The sequence below is a fragment of the Zootoca vivipara genome, chromosome 3, assembly GCF_963506605.1.
Source record: "Zootoca vivipara chromosome 3, rZooViv1.1, whole genome shotgun sequence".
Taxonomy (NCBI): Eukaryota; Metazoa; Chordata; class Lepidosauria; order Squamata; family Lacertidae; genus Zootoca; species Zootoca vivipara.
The window spans coordinates 53,142,563-53,162,137 of NC_083278.1; the positions used below are offsets into that span (position 1 = coordinate 53,142,563).

General features: G+C 37.8%; 1 protein-coding gene across 5 annotated transcripts in view; it reads right to left on the minus strand.

Moving 5' to 3' along the window:
• The window catches only part of TBC1D32 (TBC1 domain family member 32), a 64,835-nt gene that overhangs the window by 2,309 nt on the left and 42,951 nt on the right, over positions 1 to 19,575 (minus strand). For 3 of the 5 annotated variants that reach the window (XM_060272656.1, XM_035109189.2, XM_035109190.2), the window contains 6 exons: positions 18,358 to 18,441; positions 12,553 to 12,619; positions 7,600 to 7,715; positions 6,976 to 7,130; positions 4,425 to 4,565; positions 2,491 to 2,679 (listed from right to left, as the gene is read on the minus strand). In XM_060272656.1, the coding sequence (XP_060128639.1) occupies positions 2,491 to 2,679; positions 4,425 to 4,565; positions 6,976 to 7,130; positions 7,600 to 7,715; positions 12,553 to 12,619; positions 18,358 to 18,441 (752 nt within the window). Of the gene's footprint in view, positions 1 to 2,490; positions 2,680 to 4,424; positions 4,566 to 6,975; positions 7,131 to 7,599; positions 7,716 to 12,552; positions 12,620 to 18,357; positions 18,442 to 18,481; positions 19,368 to 19,575 lie in introns of those variants that run through there. The other 2 variants (XR_004692209.2, XM_035109193.2) reach the window with 2 other exon arrangements.

Genomic DNA, 19,575 nt, shown 5'->3' on the forward strand with positions numbered 1-19,575 from the left:
AAAAAAAAAAAAAAAAATAAAATTAAAAAAACAAAAAAACAAAAATAAAATAAAGAAAAAAAAAATCAAAACAAAAAAAACAAAAAAAAAAAAAAAAATAAAATAAAAATCTAAAAAAAAAAAAAAAAATAACAATAAAAAAAAAAAAAAAAAAAAAAACAAAAAAACACAAAAGAAGAGGCCCACAATCCTAGGTACAACTAAACACTGACTTTTAGTGTCAATGGATGAGTAATTAGAAATGATTTGCTTTATGAAGCAGTTAATAAGGCTTTTATTGGAGAGATTTGCAGTCAATTGCCTCAGCCTACTAGCAAGGGAAATCCAGGTGCAGGGGAAAAAAATCTACCACGTGGATCTACCACCAACATGGATGCAGATGTTTGTTTGTATTACAATGCACACCCGAGTTCCATTAAACTGGCTTGTGCATTTGATGTAAATAGGTTTGTACATCCCTATATGTAGCCACAAACTGTTGCACACAGCTACAAGTAGATCGGGGCCTCTTAATTAGAATTTCTATTTTAATGATGCACTGTTTTGTGTACTGTGTTTCCTTCAGACAATATTTTTTTTTCTAAGGGTGTAATTCACAACCAATTAAGTCCAGAGTATTCGAGATAAAATTAAACTGGAATCAGATATGGTGGATTTCTTTTCCAAAATCTGCCAAGTCAAGCCTAGTTATGAAAGTCTAGTTAGGACACTTTGACAGAGAATGTAAATTAAAATCTGGTTCTTTCCTCAAAAACATTTATTTTTCTCTTTTATAAAAATACAGCAAACCCCATGATTCCCTCTAAAGTGTGTTCAGCACACTTTTAATGAGAGTTTCATAAATTGTGACCTATTATTTGGCCTCTGTATCTTAAGAACTATTTAATCATGATGGCCTGTCATCAGATGTTAAGATGAATTTTATTAGGAGGAAGAATAATTCTGGTGTGTTGTCTCCCGCTATATAATGAGGACTACAGATCTGTCATGCTATTTTAAAATGAATGTCAAAGATTTTAAATTAAAAGTATATTTTGGGAATCACATTATACAAAATGGCTGTTATAGACAGGCAGCAGCTAATGACATGTTTAAACAATTAACTTGATATTTCTTATTTAAAAAGTATTATCCAATCTAGAATTTTATATTCAGCTTTGATTCTAAAATTATGGATATCAAACACGGTTTATTACATGTAATATATATAATGCCTGAAGCAACTCTTTTCATATAGAGAATTCTACTTTGGAGTTTTAGTTTGTGCATTCTTAGAAAAGGTAAGGACAGATATGAAACTTACAATAGAAAAGCAGCTTTCAGAAAATAATACCTCATTTAATTTCATCTTTAAAATTTATATCCCTACCTCTTTGCCCAAAGACTTAGAGGCAGAGGACAACAATGAATACATAATTAATGTTAAAACGAAACAATAGTAGTAGAATAAAAATAGTCTGTCTAGGTGTCAGTCTACATTTATAGAAGGTCTTTAGCTGGGTCCTAAACCTTAACATCACCACCTGCCCAATCTCTGGAAGAGGTGCTTTCCACAACTGGGGTGCTACTACTGAGAAGGCCCTCAGATGGGTCATAAAGCCCCAAACTATTCTCAATGATGGAACCATCAGAAAGGTCTCCCTAACAGATTTCAACACATAAGCAGTTTGGAATGGGGAGAGGCAATAGGGATAAGGAAAAATATATATTCTTATCACCTAAATTAGTTACAGAATATGCAAAGCACTGACATAGTTACCTTCTCAATGACCAAACATTCATTCAGCTTTGAATTAACTCAGGTTTGCCAAAAGCTCATTTCTAGTTCTGAAATTCTTCACTGATCTTCCTTTTCTGATCCAAGTTAATACAGCCGCTACACTTATGAGGAGACAGGACTGTCATGGATACTTTAGCTGAGATTCGTGCATTGCAGGGGGTTGGATTAAATGACCCCTGTGGTCACTTCCAACTCTACAATTCTGGTTCTAATAAAAGGCAGCTACTGTTTCTGCAGAGTAATGTAAAGCTTAGAAATAAACAAATCTATTGCTTAATGTTATTAAAAATGTTAAGAACAGCCCTGCTGGATCAGATAAAAAAAATCAATCTAGTCCAGCATTCTGTTTCAATTGGGTTCAGCCAAGTCTCCTTGGAAACCTCACAAGCAAAGTATTTTGCTCAAAGTCCATCAAGGATATGGTATTCTGTAAAAGAGAACTATATATCAAGATCAGGCTCATCACCAATACCCAGTGAACAAACAAAGAAGAATCTATTTCATATACACTTGGCATATGCATTTGTTTTCTTTAGAGAACTACAGAAAGGATATTTTCCTTTGTCACTAAGTAAAGCTCCGAAACCAGAAAACAGACTGAAAACAAACACATATTCAAAGAATGATTTGTTAAGTTTTTCTAAAACCTTGACATCAAATCTTCAACACTGTTCTATTATTCTAAGTCATGAAGATAAAGAAGAAATTACTTTAAGAAAAACTTGGAGATCCTGAGTCTGCGTATGCTGAAGAATTTCTTGCTGTAGATGCTTGAATACAGATATACACATATAAATCTGATAATCTGGCCCAAGAAAAATACAAATGGCAATGTAATGGCAGATCTCGCTCCAGTCCAAGTAATTCCAGAAACACTGAGTCAACCATTGTTGACAGATCTAGGGGGAAAACAATAATGAAATGCATCACTTCCGACAGCAACTTTTCAACATAATGCAAGCAGCTCTGTATACCCCATTCTGAGGTCCCTTGTTATTGTCAGCTACCATAATTTACAACAATTGAGACAGAAATCCACCCCCCACTCCCCACCCTTAGTCATGTTTCACCACTGGAAGTGAAACGTTTTTCCCTGGAGGTTCCCAGAGCTCACTGAAATCCCTGAATCACTGCCACTAGTCAGGGCTTGTCTGCAGCACCTCCCTTTGTAAAAACAACTAAAGCTCTAGACCACGTCCCCTAGGCTGGGGGGAGGCATCTTCTCTCAAAGAATTTGAACTAGAAATGAATGAGGGAGGTGTGTCACATCATCCTCTCCCAACTGTTCATTTACACTGCATCTTCTTTCTGGCCATCATGGGCATAAACAAGTTCCCACCTTAGTGTAGAATCATTAAAAACCAAGAAGAAAAATTGCTACATGAAGGAATCTACTAGTGAAGAATGTCACAAACAGGAGTACTTTGGTTTTGTTTAATGTATTTGTATTTAACAGAAGAGGAGCTCTCCAACTTTTTAATATATCTGACAACATTCTGTTATTAAATTTGATTAAGAAAAACATAATTATGAAAAACTATTCTTTTTGTTGATCTCTGCCACAACAATTTCATTTAGCTATGAACTTATGAATCTTGTGTTAATCAGCCTGTAAATATTTACAAAAGTAAATCAGGCAAAAGTACTAATTTGATTGCAAAAGGTAAGGTTTAAAACAGATTTTAGCTTGCTTAGATTGTTTCATCTGTAATCCAACAGTGACAATGGACTGGAACCAGACTTTTTCTTTTTGTGGACAGCTTCTAATCCAACAGAGAAAACCATTTTTACACTCTGACTCCAGAAAAACTTACCTAGAGGATTAAGGATTCCTTGGAAGGTAGCACTAGGGATTTTGAGGAATGGAAAAATCACTCCTCCTCTTTCATGGGAGTGTCCTGAGCAGAATTCTGCTTAGGGGATCCAGCAGGAGCAAATTCTGAGTCCACCCCAATTAGTGTTTAGACAGCAAAATTACTTTTGCTATTTTTACTTGAAATTATGGCGCAAGAGCTGAAATCTAATGCACAGCCCAATTCTATGTATTTTCATTCAGACACAAGTCTCATTGTTATTCCTAAGCATTCAAATACTTTCAGCCTTATTGAGAAACTGTACAATAAATAGTACATATCAACAAAACAAACTGTTTTTTATTGCAACAGCAATAATTCATTATTTTCGTCTCACCTGTATAACTTGATTTCAAGTATGGTTATGAAGAACTACCAGACAAAAGCAATTCAATTTCAAAAAGCTCTCTCTCTCTACAATTCCCAGCTGACTATTCATTAGCAGTAAATATAATTTATAGTTAACTCTGCCCACTGCTGTGCATTTAAGGGTCTGACAAAGCTATTCTTTTTACCACTATGCTTTTTAAGAGAAAAGGAAAAATCTTCGTTCCTGTGAATTTCTTTTCAGAGTTGCTTCAACATGAAATGATTTAGCGGAAGTCCTACCCAGCTGGAATATTGTCTTAATTTCCCTGTAAGCCTCATTTAACTTAATGAGACTTACTTCTGAGTAAGCACATAAGGGGCTGCACTACTGAAAAGGAAAGTACTTTGGCTCCAGTTTTGCAGTCTACCTTTCACTGACACAGTCAAGACAACCATTAAAGAAAATGAATCTTTTTTATTACCTGTGACGATGTAAAACCAGACATATGGAACGCAGACGAGACTAGGGGTAACTCAGCCTTCAGCAACATCTCAACATAGTGTGCACTGCAAAAATAGATTGGATGGATACCAGACGCTGCTGTGTCAATGGGCAGGTGAATCTGGTCAATGAAGCAACAATTCACAAAAGGATCATTATTATACAGCTTTTCAAAGGTCTCCCTTCAAAAAAGATGTCCCCATCCCTCTGCCCATTATTCACATGCAGAAGAAAAGTGATCGCCTTTCCTAATTTATGTCTAGGTGCAGAAAGTTTATTTGCTCCCAACACAACTAGAAAAAAATACAGCAAAGTAGCCAGTAACATTTACCATTGCTTTAGCAGCAATGGAAGAGAGGACTGCTCTGCTTCAGTAAGGAAGCAAAATATGCAGATGCAGAAAAGGGGAATCAGGAGAATTTGCAGTGCAGAAAGAGTTAAGCACTTTCACTGCTTCAAACCCTAGCAACCTCAAGTGGCTTTTCTTTATAAAATGCATTGGGACTGCCTCACATGTCATGTTATAATAATGTGTCAAGAGCAAACATGGAAATAGAAACATTAATTTATATGTCCCAATCTGCAAAATAAATAAATAAATATCAATCAATCTGAGGCTCACATTTGGAACAGATCTGAGCATGACTTCTAATCAGATTCTAGGTTTTCTACTCCCTTCCCTCCACAGTCCTCTGATAATCTGTTTCTGAAGGCTGCACCCCCCCCCCCCCGGAATATGGGACATAGTGATGGGAGCTGCAGATGGATGGTGGAACTGGCAAAAATCGCATGTCCCTCTTAAATGAACGGAGGAGCGCCTTAGGATCCAAGTCACAGTCCTTGCCAGGGCCAGTCATTTGGCTGTCTTCAAGCAGCTGCATTGCACATTCCAAAATGTGTGTGTTCAGGATCCCTTGGAGTGTTGTGAAAGGTGTTGTAGCACACCTCTAATGTTGGGCTACTTCACAGAAACCAAGAGCTGCACACTAAGCAAGAGCTGTGGCTCTTCAAGGAATCCTGGCATGCACAGAATTCCTTGGTGCCTATAAAAGCATTTTGGTCCCAAGTGGACTGCTTGGGGTCTTTCTGCTGACCTACCTTTTGCAATGAGAGGTATACTATCTCTAAAAAGTAGTCGAAACAAACAAACAAAAAATCCTTCCAGTAGCACCTTAGAGACCAACGAAGTTTGTCATAGGTATGAGCTTTCGTGTGCATGCACACTTCTTCAGATACACTGAAAACCTGTTCTTGCCAGAAACTCCATGAACATAGCTGCCAAGTTATCCCTTTTTTAAAGGGATTTTCCCTTATGCTGAATAGGCTTCCTCGCGAGAAAAGGGAAAACTTGGCAGCTATGTCCATGAATCGAATGACAGCCTGCTTGCCTTAAACTGCGTTTATGACATTTAACTGCTGATTTGAGTGCTTTGTCACCAGTGTTAACAATATGATTTGACTTGTGGCTTCCCTACTAGATGTGAACCATTGCTTTGACCTCTAATGGCCTTAGAAACAAGCGGGCATCAATTGCGCAAGCGTCAAGGAAGTTCCAGAATATGATTTGGAATTGTCTCATTTCCAGAATGTTAATGAGTAGCACTTCTTGACCATGCCCTACACTATTTCTTGAACTCTTTTTCAAATCTTAGTCCCTCTTGCCATATGGCTTTATTGTTTTGGGGTGCTGACATGTCTCAAGTGGGGAGCCACACTTGCCCTGTTTGCTCAGTTTTCTAATACAGTGGTCCCTCGACTTACGAACTTAATCCGTTCTGAATGCACGTTTGTAAGTTGAAAAGCGGTTTCCCATAGGGGAAAAAATATTCAAAAAATTTGTAAGTCGTGGAAACCGCATTTAAAGCCGCCAACGGTTTCCGTTCGGATGGAGAAAAATTAGTAAGCTTGCGGCCATTTGTCCCGTTCGTAAGTCGAAAACATCGGATGTCGAGTAATTCATATGTCGAGGGGCCACTGTATGTGTAAGTTTATGCTAGTAGAAGAGTAAAAAATTAAATATACAAGTTTTCATTTAATTCTGTGATTATTTATGTTAAAGGAAATATCTGAGATGCTAAAATAACGAGGCTCCGACTAGCAGTGACAATGCAAGCTGGCTTACTTTTTTTTTCCTTATCCAAAATTGCTACTTTGTATCATTTAATGATTTTATAATAAAACAAAAGCTAATAATCTAAAGCAGAGCTTGCACATAGCAATAATAATAAAAAGGCCATTCAATAGTTCTCTCTGCCTACATGCAGAATTTAACACTGCTAATAAAGTGTATTTTATGGATCACTTTAAAATTCAATAACACCACCACTGCTATCTGTCTACCTGTTTCTTCCCTGCTGCCAGACATCAAATCCATATTTTTCTGAGAGAAATTTTACAGGGCAAACGTTTGGTTAAAAAAACCTTTAACTAACTGCATTGTGTTCTGTTTATAAACAACTTTGGAAATATTAAAATTAATTTAAACTGTTCAGAGCAATCTTGTCAAGATGGAACGTTTTTTGAAGTCTTACAGAACTGTGCAGCCGTGGTATCCAAAGGAATGCTGACACAAGAAGATGGGAGAAATGTTGGAGAAAATTTAAAGTTTTTTCCCTGTCTCCCATCATTATTAGAAATACAGAAGCTGCAAACCAATCAAAGCCAACATATCCTCCCTGCAGACCACCTGTAGGAAAATGTTAAGGAAATCCAAGTTTATTGTTAAATGCAGAAAAACCCTGCCATCGAAAACACATATATTAGTAGAGACCATTATTAGAAAAGGATCGGGCCTAGATACCAAATCCAGAGACTCGAGGGTATTCACATGCATCATGGACAAATTGCACCCCTTTCATTCCAATTGTGAATGCAAATCTATAACTGTGAGGTGTTTGTGGATCTGCTTTCTACACTGGAATAAGTGGGGAAACCATTGTAGATTAAAAAAAACTCTGGCCAGAAATAGAAACTTAGATGGGAGAACATCTGCTTGGAAAATATGCCTGTTGAGTAAGGAAAATGTTATGAAGTTCCTGCCTAGATGGCACAAATCTTTGTGCCATCTTAAATAATTCAAGAAGGCATCTTAAAAATTATTTTGACAGTTATACCGACCAAAGACTTGGTGACATTTGTATTATGAGAAAGGATACGCAACGATGTCCTTAGAACTGCCTGTTGTCGTTTCAAAAAATTTTCACAGTGCATTATTACATGGCATAGATCATCTTCGGCATTCTCTCTCAGCAGGTTCAAATGTTTACCATAGCTAAACAAACAAACACAAAGTTTAACTTAACTAGAAGCTGTACACATTTTCATTTACTTATTTCATTATAGAAAAGATCACACCAGACATTAATGTGAGTGATTTGTAGCCCATTGGCAGAAGCCTTAATCCATGTCATATTTATGGGCAATCTATACTGGGAAAACATCTCTGCAGCTGTTTCTTTCTTTAAACCTTGCCACTTTATTTAAGATGCATAACATTACACATAAAATAATAATCTGAATACAGAGAGCTGCTTTATACTCATGGAAGGGCTTGGTACAAACCCAACTATATTTGTGACTTCTTTCAAAGAACAGCTGAACTCCATCACCACCACCCATGGTACATCATAAGTCCCTCATTCCCAGATTAAATACAGTTTTCCATGTGGCTTAGATGGCTGGTCTTCAAAAGAAAGCACTCTAAAGGCCCCTTGGGTTTGTGGTACTAGTTTAGCAGTTCTTTGAATCCTGGCCTGACCTCTCTCTCCAAATAAAGCACATTCTGCCACTTAAATGAGACTGCTGGTTAATTTCTGCATGAAATGTATGATTTAATGGATTAAGGTACTGATTATGTTGACAAAATTATGCTCTTTCTGTTATAGATGCTGCAACTGCATGCAAAAATGATGCAGTAACTCGGATATTGCTGTTCCACTAATGTAAACAATAATCCCAAACCTTCCTTATGCCCAGCTCCAACCAAAGTTATTGTTGGTGGTTTTGCTGGGGACGTAGGAGCTGGGTGTAAAGCCTCAAGCTAGGTGCAGGAAGGTACAAAAAAGTATATTAAATACACATCAGATTGCAAGTTCCCAATCACAACGGGCACCATTACAGCAAGACCAGGATGCATAAGAGGAACGTAATGTGCAACATAAAAATAAGCAAAACAGAATTTTTGAACCTGTACCTGGTACTTTCCATGACTATCTATCTGCATCTGCTTGAAAATCCTATTTGCCTTTTTAAAATTGTGTGTGTGCCTGTTCATCAAGGCAAGGTAGCAAACAGAACAGAAATAATGGCACATCTGTATTGTATGGTACAAGCATGAGCACATTTAAAATGTCAAAACAAATGGGCTGCCCTGCAACTATAATGCGTGTCAGCCTAGTGAATGCATACATGTGGTGTGTATTTATATTTATATATAAATACAGCAAGAATGGCTAACCTTTCTGGGCCTGAGGGCTGCAGTTAACCTTGACCAACCCTCTGGAAGCTGCCTACCAGCAGTGCATGTGATCAGAAGTGTGTGTAGCCATCTCACTCTCTTGCGCACGCACACACTCACATGCATTTCCATTGATATTTTTAGTATAAAGACGTATTAAATTCTTCCATAAGGCATTCTACTTTGCTTCAGGCTTCCATTTGCACCCCACTGTTCACAGCTTAAGTCAGCTTTAAAATGCACATTATGTTGATTTAGATTATTATTCATTCTAGGAAGATCAAATACAATGGAAATATGTTGATAGTTTAAATAAATGAATGAAACATTAGTGGTTCAAGAGCAAGGAAGAAGATTACTAGGTCTCAGTTGAATTAATATGGATTTATTAAAGCATCTGTTAATAGTATTTTGGTAAGACTATAGTGTTCAGAACTTGGTTACTCATACTAGAACAGCTTACTACAAAAATAATAGCATGTTGTGCTATTATTATTATTATTATTTAATATCTGATACTTCCTATGAGGAATGGCTTGATGGAAGCAATGGCTTCCTGTTACCTTACCATGTAGAATTCACACTGTTGTTCATGACTTTAAAAGCCCTAAAGGGCAGAGGCCTGGCTGATTTAATGAATCTAGATGACCACAGATTCAAAGAACTGTAGAGTTGGAAGGGACCATGCGGGTCATCTTGTACAACCCCCTGCAATGCATGAATATTTTGTCCTATGTGGAGCTCAAACCCATGATCCTGAGATTTAAGAGTCTCATGCTCTACTGAATGAGCTACGCTCACTCCTAAATCCTGGTGTGAACTTCATTTATTTATCTCCTGCCCTTCATCACAACTTATCTCAGGGTGAGTTACAAAAAAGTTATAATATGATAAAGCACTAAAATGCTGTTCAAATCATCAAAATAAACCCATATGGTTGCCTATACCTGCTCTCTGTAGCTCTGTGACTACACAGATATTTAGAAGGCATGATGGAAGAGAAAGCAATTCAGCTGGCACTGAAAATGAATAGCATCAGCTCAATCTTGGAGGGACATTCCTTAATGATGGAACCAGCGCTGAGAAGCCTAATTTCATTTTATGGTGGTACTGTCAGAAGGACCAACCTAGTCATTTCAAAGGCTTGGCAGGACAATATAGAGCAGGGTAGGGCCACCCACCTGTCAACCACCTAATGTCATAAAGATGTCACAAGGGTCTTGCAAAGCCCTTTGCAAAGGGCTTTGCAAGACCCCAAAATCAGAAGACAGTTGGATCTAGGCTGCCCCCTACTGATCCTGGGGAATGTATTCCTTCCAATAACCAGTTCCTAAGCTTGTAAAACAACCAAGAATGTTCTTCTGTTTCACTATTACTATTGCTCTTACTGTGACCAACAGAGACCTTTAGATAGACCTTCTCAGTAGAAGTCATACTATTATAAAATTCTCACTCTTCTCTGCTAGTCAGAACCTAATAGTCTAGAAGCACTCGTTTGGGGTGGCCTTTCATGCACAGGGTTAATTCGAATTGTTGACTGATTTCAAGACAAAACAAAACATGATGTTTGTATTCAGTTAGCAGGTTTATTTTTATCATGGCACTAATCAAGCACTTTTATTTTTGTGTAATCTGGTTATATATTTTTTAACCTGCCCTAGGCCTCCAGGGGTAGAGTAAATAACCAACCTAAAATAAATTACATTCAATGTGTCTGAACACCATTATTACAATCCCTTCAGTGGAACAAAAAAGAATAAAAGCAAATTCCTAGTTTTGAAGGACAAGTTAAATGACCTTTATCAAATCTATTCTGAAAACAACAATTATGGTAATTACGTATGTTCAAATATACAATTCAAACTTACTTAAAGGAATGAAAAACATACAAACTATACCAGGAAATATATATTGGTAAGAACATCAGTATTCATTATAAATCTCAGCTATGAACTCACTGGGGTGACTTAGGCAAGCCTTTAACTCTTCACCTCAGCCTGCCCTCCTTTTCAACGGCAATCATGGAATATTTATTTCTTTAAAAATTACTGACAACTTTTCAGGATAAAAAAAAATGACAAGGTTGTTTATAAATAAATATAGTACAATAAAACATAAAAGCAAAATATTTAGAGTTCAGTAAAGCTGGTACTAAGGATTAGAGTCCAGGAACGCCCATATTAACCAAAAGGTTTTTACCAACAGCAGAACATCTGTGCTGTAGGTTCCTGTCATATCTGTAAGGGGAAGTCATTCCAGTGTGGGACACTGCTCTATTTTATACAGGTCATCTTGTGAGGATTACCAAGAAAATATATGATAACCGCTTTGCACACTATTCACTCTCTGTCCAGTTTACAGCAGGTGCATGGCTTCTGAGCAGGATCCCCAGAGGGAAACTGGATGCAACCCAAAGAGAAAATGCAAAGCCATCATTTATACAGCACAACTGATCAATCGGCATAAAAAGTAAAACCTAAAGAAAGAAGGCTACTGAATACATTGTAAGACAAGCACTACTTAGACCTGAAAGCTTGATACTGGCTTTAAAGTATGCAAGTATGCAAACCTCTGGAGTTTACCATTTGCATTGGGGCACTAATTTTAGTACATCTTTGATAATGAGTAACATGAAAGTGTCCTTATACATTAGTCATGCTCTAGTAGAAGCACTTAGGATATTGACAAGGATTTTTATATAGGCACTTAACTTGGTCTGGTGTTGTTTTAGCACACTATAGCCCCATCTACCGTATTCCTAAGATGCTTCATGGAGAACACCCAAAAGGCAGACAAAGCTGGTTGAGAGGTCACTTCAAGCGATGTAGGTGCTGTTCTGCCAGTGGGGAGAGAAGCCTGCCAGCAAACCAGCCCTTACACTGCTGCAGGTCACCCACAAAAAGCTCCACAGACACAGATGTTTTGCTGCCACTGAGAGGTTGCCCAGTGTTTCATGGCCAATGGAGGATCTGATCTAGTTCAATCAAGCCATTTTTATTTTTGTTTTGGTTACAATTTCAGATCAGCCACTAGAATATAGTCCAACACATATAATTTCACAGAGATTATAAATTTGGGATTACTAGTACTACAAAAAGCTAGGATATGTTTGTGCATTGCCATACAGTCATAATCACACTAGAATGAGCTTTTGAGTGCTAGTGTGGTTGGTAGAGAGATGTGATCATCTGGTTCCTGGTAATGCATGCTGATGTGCATAATTTTGCCACATTGATGAGTCTGGTGTAGTTAATTCCTTTCTGTTGACTGCAATGAGGGGTGTGGGGAGAAAATAGTAGAAAAAAAGTCTATGGACCTCCCACAATAGATGCAGTGAGCCAACAGGGATTCGGAAGTACCAATAGCTCTACCATAGGATCAGCGAGAGGGGAAAGAGCTTGCTCGGCCATTGATTCATGGAACATTACATTATTTTGGTGATGTATCTGGGCTGGAAGGTGCTGGTAGCAGTGAGAGAAACCATGTGCAGTTCTGTGGTTCCAAGCCATTCACTTTACAATAATGATTTCCACCATAAAAATGTTCAATTTAAATGTTGTATTATGTTGAATGGATAGTTTCAATAGCGTTCAAGTCATAACAAAAATGAACACTTTATAATACCTAAGTGAAATATTTTGACGTAATGTACCTGATTGTCATTTTAATGCCAAGCTGCTGTACAGATGAAAGAGGTTTGATCTCCACATTTGCATCAGCTGCAAAGAAAAGAAAAAGTCACATAAAAAGAAGTTCAGGTAGGTAGCCGTGTTGGTCTGACTCATTCGAAATAAATAACAAATTTAAAAAATTGTCCCGTAGCACCTTAGAGACCAACAAAGTTTGTTCTGGGTATAAGCTTTCGTGTGTATCTGAAGAAGTGTGCATGCACATGAAAGCAAACCCAGAACAAACTTAGTTGGTCTCTAAGGTGCTACGGGACAATTTTTTTTAAAAAAAAATAATTTATAAAAATAAGTTTTTACCCATTTCAATCTAAATTTCTAAGAACTGTTTAAAAGATGAAGTTTGGTGGCAAAATCGATGAACAGATTATCATGTTTCACAGTCATGTGTGTGTGTGTGTGTGTGTGTGTGTGTGTGTGTGTGTGTGTATCTATTCATGACATAAATTAATGTGCAAAATTGTGGCTGGGTTGTCATTATAGCTATGTTTTCCTATTCAGAAGATTTTAAAATGGCTTGCAGAACTCTTCACAATTGAAGTACACTTAATATTAACCAATGAGTGAAGCATTGGCCTGGTGCAGTAGTTCTTAGATTTTTCCAGACTAACAATATTTTCATCTGTTGTTTATAAAAAGTGGGCCTACAATTCTCTCTTTGTACTTTATTCAATACATTAGGAGCTCAACACCTTTATAGGGGAGGGGAGGAGGCACAAAAGCTGCAATTGTAATGATGCACAAAATGTACCTTGTTTATTCCAAGATACATTATTTAATTTCCCACAAAATCAATGTGAAACCCATTTTATTAAAATGTCTTGAAATAAAGTGGCTTTCAGAACAAAAGCATCAAAGGATCAATTTTCTCAATAAGAAAACCATTTTCCCCTTAACAAAAGGCAGAGTATCTCTGAACTGTCAATCAGACAGAGGTGAAACTACTATAGTAGTTAAGTAGAATGAATAAAATATGCTATGGCAGCAACTCCCAAGATGCCAGTTCAAAGAGAAATAAAAATTGCACAGAACATGTGTAATTCATTTTTTAAAGAAGAATTAAACATTCAATTGGATGTATCACAATTCATATTTAATTTCAATATATGGTGACTGTCAGAATTCCAGATACAGTCATGTTGAGAACTTGTGCTGAAGTAGTTTAACAATATTGACCATTTTTGTTTTTCGAAACACATCCTTAATTCAGAGTTCACCGGCTTCTAAGCAGAATAAGGCAGCTTCCCCACCACCATACACCATTTTTAAAATCAGATCTATTGTGTGCAGTTCTTAGGTTTTCTATCAAATTTAGATTCAAAAATAACAATTTAATAGTCTATTAAACAATACCAAAAAAATGTTTGTACTAGTTGGATGCCATTAACATTGATAATTACAGGTGTTGGTGTCAATTTTCCCAAAAGGAATGTGACTTCCTCTTCTTAGTGTTAACAGGGTGCTATTCTTGACACCCAAGAAGCACAACTTCTTTTTGCATACAATATTAATTGCATTAATCCATAATAAATTCAACTTCTTTATAGGGGTTCTTCCAACCCCCGGACTTCCCCCCACTCCTCTCCTCGGTTTCCAATAATTATCTCTTCTCTTTTCTGCAACCAAATACTTTTATCCAATCTATTAAGTCTGCTTTTTCAATACCCTTTATCAAAATATATTACAAGTGCTACTCCAATCCTGCTAACGTTTTTAAATGTTTGCAATGCTCCTTCATATATTCTATAAAGTAAATCCATTCAGTTCTATTTTTTTGTCCTCTTGGTGTCTAATCTTCCCGCTCAATTTCGCCATTTTGGCAGAATCCATCCAGCTCTCTTGTCGCACAGAGGGAAGAAGCTTGAGCAACTACTGCTCTTCCACCTCCAAACTGTAGCTACTGAAATAGGAATGACCTGGACAGGCAATGAGTCTCTCTCCCTGAAGCCACTTGGACCCAGAGTGTATCTAATCACCATGATGTACTGGTACTAGCAGAAGCTAACTTAAGGATTCCCACCAGTGCAATGGGACCTTTCCCCTTCTCATCCCCCTTGCCCTTCCCCACATATGCTCCAGAGGATCGGGAGAAATCCCAAAACAGTGCATGGTGGAAGGAGAGAGGAGATCTTAACTGCAAGAGTGAGAATATGCAGAACCTAAAGAAGGCCTTATCTTTATGTTTATCCCATCCATAGGAATCTGGATGGCTCTCATACTGGCTTACAGAGTACGATATAAAAAATAAATAAAATCCAACATAAAACTAAAACTCAAAAGAAATATGGTAACAGTGGCTGAAAACAGCAGCTAGAACACAATTCAGTTTAAAAGTTAAATGCCTTTCATAAAGGTCAAGAAAACTGAAAAAAGATAATATTCTTTCTTAGAACACAAAATTCCAATCTCTTACAAATCTACACATAATAAAATAATTCTTTGTACTTGCATCCTTAGATACCATCTAGCAGATGTGCAATCCTGTTCTCATGCTGAATTATTACTGGTAAGAATAAAGCAATTTCAAAACATAAAGGTCAATTTTTAAAAGTGCAATCTATGTTCCAGGATTTTCAGCTTTTATGGCTACCTTGAAAGGAGATGCAAAATAATGTGTATGATCTATCCTAATTCTAATTACATGAGACGTGTTCAGCTCGAAATATATACAGCTACTTATTTCTAAAATGACATTACATTTGCCAGAAATTTAAAGACTCTCTTCAGCTGGAATTGTTTCTCTATTAACAAAGTGCTCCTCAGAGTTTTGAAGGAGGAAAAAATAAAATGTGAGCAGCAAAAGTGCAGTCTTAGTTTTATAGAGGTCAGTAACCCCATGTAATCAAATGGTAAGCATGACCAAAAAAAACTGTGGAAGACAACAAAGTAAGAAATGTTCTTTTAAGAGCCAAATCCCAAATGGGACACACAGTCCAATTTATAACTATTGCTACTCTCCAATTAAAAGGGAGGCTTTGTCAACTTTCACTTCATTGCCAAACTGTGGGCAAGAACTACATGGAAGGGAGGGATGAGGGCAGATATTTTCCAGAAAAAGGTCAAAGGTTGCTTTTATACACACACACACACACACACACACACACACACACATGTTCAGTCTTCTCTCAGAACAATCTAGCCAAGTAGGGTCAACCATTAATGACGGGCAGGAAATGATTTTCATTGTCCCTTTAATTAGATCCTTTAATAAGAAATAAGATTTCAAACCTATGCCTGAAATATGCTACCCCTGACATGATTATTACTCCATACCGAAACAAATATTTAAAAAACCCAACCCAGAGACATTTAGGATGCCTGTGAGATGGATCCTAAAATGAGTTTTGACTCATGCTAATTTTCTGCGGAAAAATATTAAATCATGCAGAGGGGCTCACCTGGTATTTCAAAAAGCACAGCCCCAAAATAGGTTTGCCACTACAAATGTTACCTTAGGAGTAGACTTAAATCTGGGGTTTCACATATGTAGCTGGAAAATGGTGAGTCTACTACCTTAGCATCTTAATTTATAGCAGATGATCTGATGCAAACATTGCTGTCAGCACTAGCAAGTATGCCAGTACCACCTCTAGGGCCAGCAGGCTGCCATATGGCAATGGAAAAGAGAAACAAAGAGGAAAGATTTTTAAAATCTGTAGTGTCCGTTCTGTTGTGGTGCTTTGAGCTCAGGTGTGATTTTTAAAGTTATATATAGCTAGATGCATGGAAAGACAGAGGCTGGATTTCCAGCAGTCTTTTTTCTTTAAGCGCATCTTCCACATAAGCCCACAGACAGGCAATATAGAGTTAAGTGTTGCTATTGTTTATTATAATTTTTTTAAGCCCTGCAACTGTATAAATGTCAATATATTAGCTTATTATTCTCTCTCATCTTTAAAACGCTAACCGAAACTAATTTGATTTTTCCCGATTTGCAAATTTTATAATGGATTGAAATCCTGAGGGATTTCACAACAGCTGGATGAATTGTGTTATTCTAATTTCAACCACCCAAGGGTTTAGAAAGCTGCTGTAGTTTAAGATAATCAATTTCTCATTTCCAGAAACATGATAACACTGAATATCAATGCATTGTCCTGAAACTACTTTCATATAACACATTGATTCTATTCATTAAAAAGCCAGGCTAAACTATTGTTATACTCCCTGTTGATCAAAGCCTAGCCAAGGTGTATGTGTGTATGTGTGTGTATAGAGGGCCTGCACTAAGTAGTCTGCTGGCTTATTAAAACTCAAATCCATCTGCTCTCTTTACAAATAATTTGGGATACCGAACATCCTTATATCAGATTTCTTATGCTCGACAATTCTCTGTGGTTTATTCTGGATGATTCAAGGGCTCAATACAGAGGAGAAGTGAAACAGGGAGCCATACTGTAGCAAAAGTGTCAAAGGAATATGTTGAAAATATAAAATTTTCAAAACATTTCAATTTCCATTGATAGGTGGAATAAAATGCACTACAGAAGAACAAAAAAAAAAAAAAACATATTCCAGCTACTCTTGAACCACAATGAGATGTAAATAGCTATGTGGTATTTCAGAGGGACCCTCCTTATTTTAGTGAAATCATGTGTGCTTTATGTCAGATTTATGCCTTTTGGAAAGGTCTAATAAAACATTTGCCCCCCAAAAAATGAGGTGACAGGGTCAAAGTGACTCTGCAAAAGCCAGCTAATGTTGAGAGTTACATGCCGCACCCCGGACATAGAGTGCAGGCGTACTGGACCAAAGATCACACACAAAGTCATATGGCCACAATTTTTTTACTGATAATGGAGATTGTTTTGGCATGGCAGCAAATATTGGGTTTGGGTATTGGGTTGCCTGACTTCTGCCTGATGTTATCAGGAATTAGGGAATGGCCCACCTCACTGTGGGTCATCCCAGTGGTCGTATATATATGCCACATGGGTGCAAAGAGGCCAGCCTCAGTCCCCGAGCTGCAGCCAAGGCCTTAGGGCAGCCCCACCAATGAACCCTTATGGAGATCCCCCTATTTGTCTATGAATTCTATCCCTTGTCCCTCTGCTACCAACTGTATGCTGTGACAAATTCTCACTTTAGAATAAAATAATAAACTCAATATTCTACAACCTATGTATGTTGCTGTGAGAAAGGTGAAAACCTCATCACTACATCATAAAATGCCAAGATCTACCGTCCTCCTATTAAAGGTAAAGGACCCCTGACAGTTAAGTCCAGTCGCAGACGACTCTGGGGTTGCGGCACTCATCTCACTTTACAGGCCGAGGGAGCCGGCGTTTGTCCGCAGTTTTTCTGGGTCATGTGGCCAGCATGACTAAGCCGCTTCTGGCGCAACGGAACACCGAAACCAGAGCACCGAAACCAGAGCAGCACACGGAAACTTTTGGCGTGCTTTTCAACTGCTAGGTTGGCAGGAGCTGGGACCGAGCAACGGGAGCTCACCCCATTGAGGGGATTCGAACCGCCAACCTTCTGATCGACAAGCCCAAGAGGCACAGTGGTTTAGACCACAGTGCCACCCGCGTGCCTAACCTCCTATTATAATGTATAATATCCTCCTATTATAATTATAGCTTGCTTTTCTTTTTCAGTCAAAAAGTGATGGTCAGCTGGGTCAAACCAGATCAACAGAAAGGAGCCTGCTATCTCTGCCTGTTCCACTCAGGGCCACTCAGGGAGGCTCAGAAGCAAGACGTGTGGCAGTTACCTTTCAGTTGACCATTGCAAGCCAGAAAAAACAACACGGGAGGGGGGAAAATTACCTTCACATTCTCTGCTGGTGAAGTAACATTCTGATGGTGTTTCAGAAAGATGCAAGACAAACATTTCCATTAATTCTGCCAAATCTGCAATGAAACCAAAATGATTAAAGCATCAATACCACAAAATTTCCTTTTAAAAAAGAAATCATGTCATGTTTTGTGATCTGGGTGTGCACAATTTTGTAACAATATATATATGCCACAAAGTAAAATGCAGAACTATATCAACCAATTTGTTTGTTTCCCTTATACCCTGCCTTTCCTCCACAGAACCAAAGGTGGCATATGTAGCTTGCTCCACTCGATCACCCTGGGGGATAGGATAGGATAGGCTGAAAGAGTGAGTGTCTCAAGGGCACCTCATGAGCTCCGTGGCTGAATCTAAGTCCCTCTGATGTAAGCCAATACTCTGACCACAGCACAACAGTGAGTAGCAATTAAAGCCTAAAGGCAACTAACAGTGCAATCTACTACATAGGCAGGCAGAAGAAAGCCTCACTGGGGTTCAATGAGGCTTGCCCCCAGGTGAGTGCATTAGAGGATTGCAGCCTAAAGCTGTCTATACGGCCGCATGTTTATTCACAAAAGCATGGCAAAAATAATTCAAAACAGGCATTCTGTTTTTGTATTCATAACAACATTCCTGGTTTAAATTAAAATTTTAATGGCTTCTCTGACAATCTATTCAGCGTAAACTGAAAGGGAATCATTTGTTATCCTTGGATCCTCTAAGGATTGCTTCAGAATTTGTTAGACAGTTTCAACATAAAGAAAATTAGCTGTAGTTAGATTGCACTGCCTACATTCTTCTATATAGAGGTTCTGAGGAGGGAAGTTTGACCTTCATCTTGCAGTAAAGGTCAATGCACTTTAAGAGTTTCTGTCCTCCTTTGTGAAAAGGCGTTCCAATACAGTTACCTGCTTCCTTTTGCATCTCAGCAGGAAACTTTCCAAGCTCTCCATGGAAGTCTTTTGCACTTGTCTTACTCATTTAAATGAGTAAGAAATTCCTAAATGGGAGAAGAGTTCTATGTACACAGCATATTTGAGTACGATTGTTTTTCATTTCTTCATGGATAGTTCCCAAAGTTATCTTTGCAAACACAGGGTTTGCCTAGAGCAGGCTTTCACCAACATCCAAGTTCACTTACCCCTTGATGAGCTTATAAAGTTGTCATTGACCCCAACCCAAATTCTTAGGAATGTAAAGGAAATTAC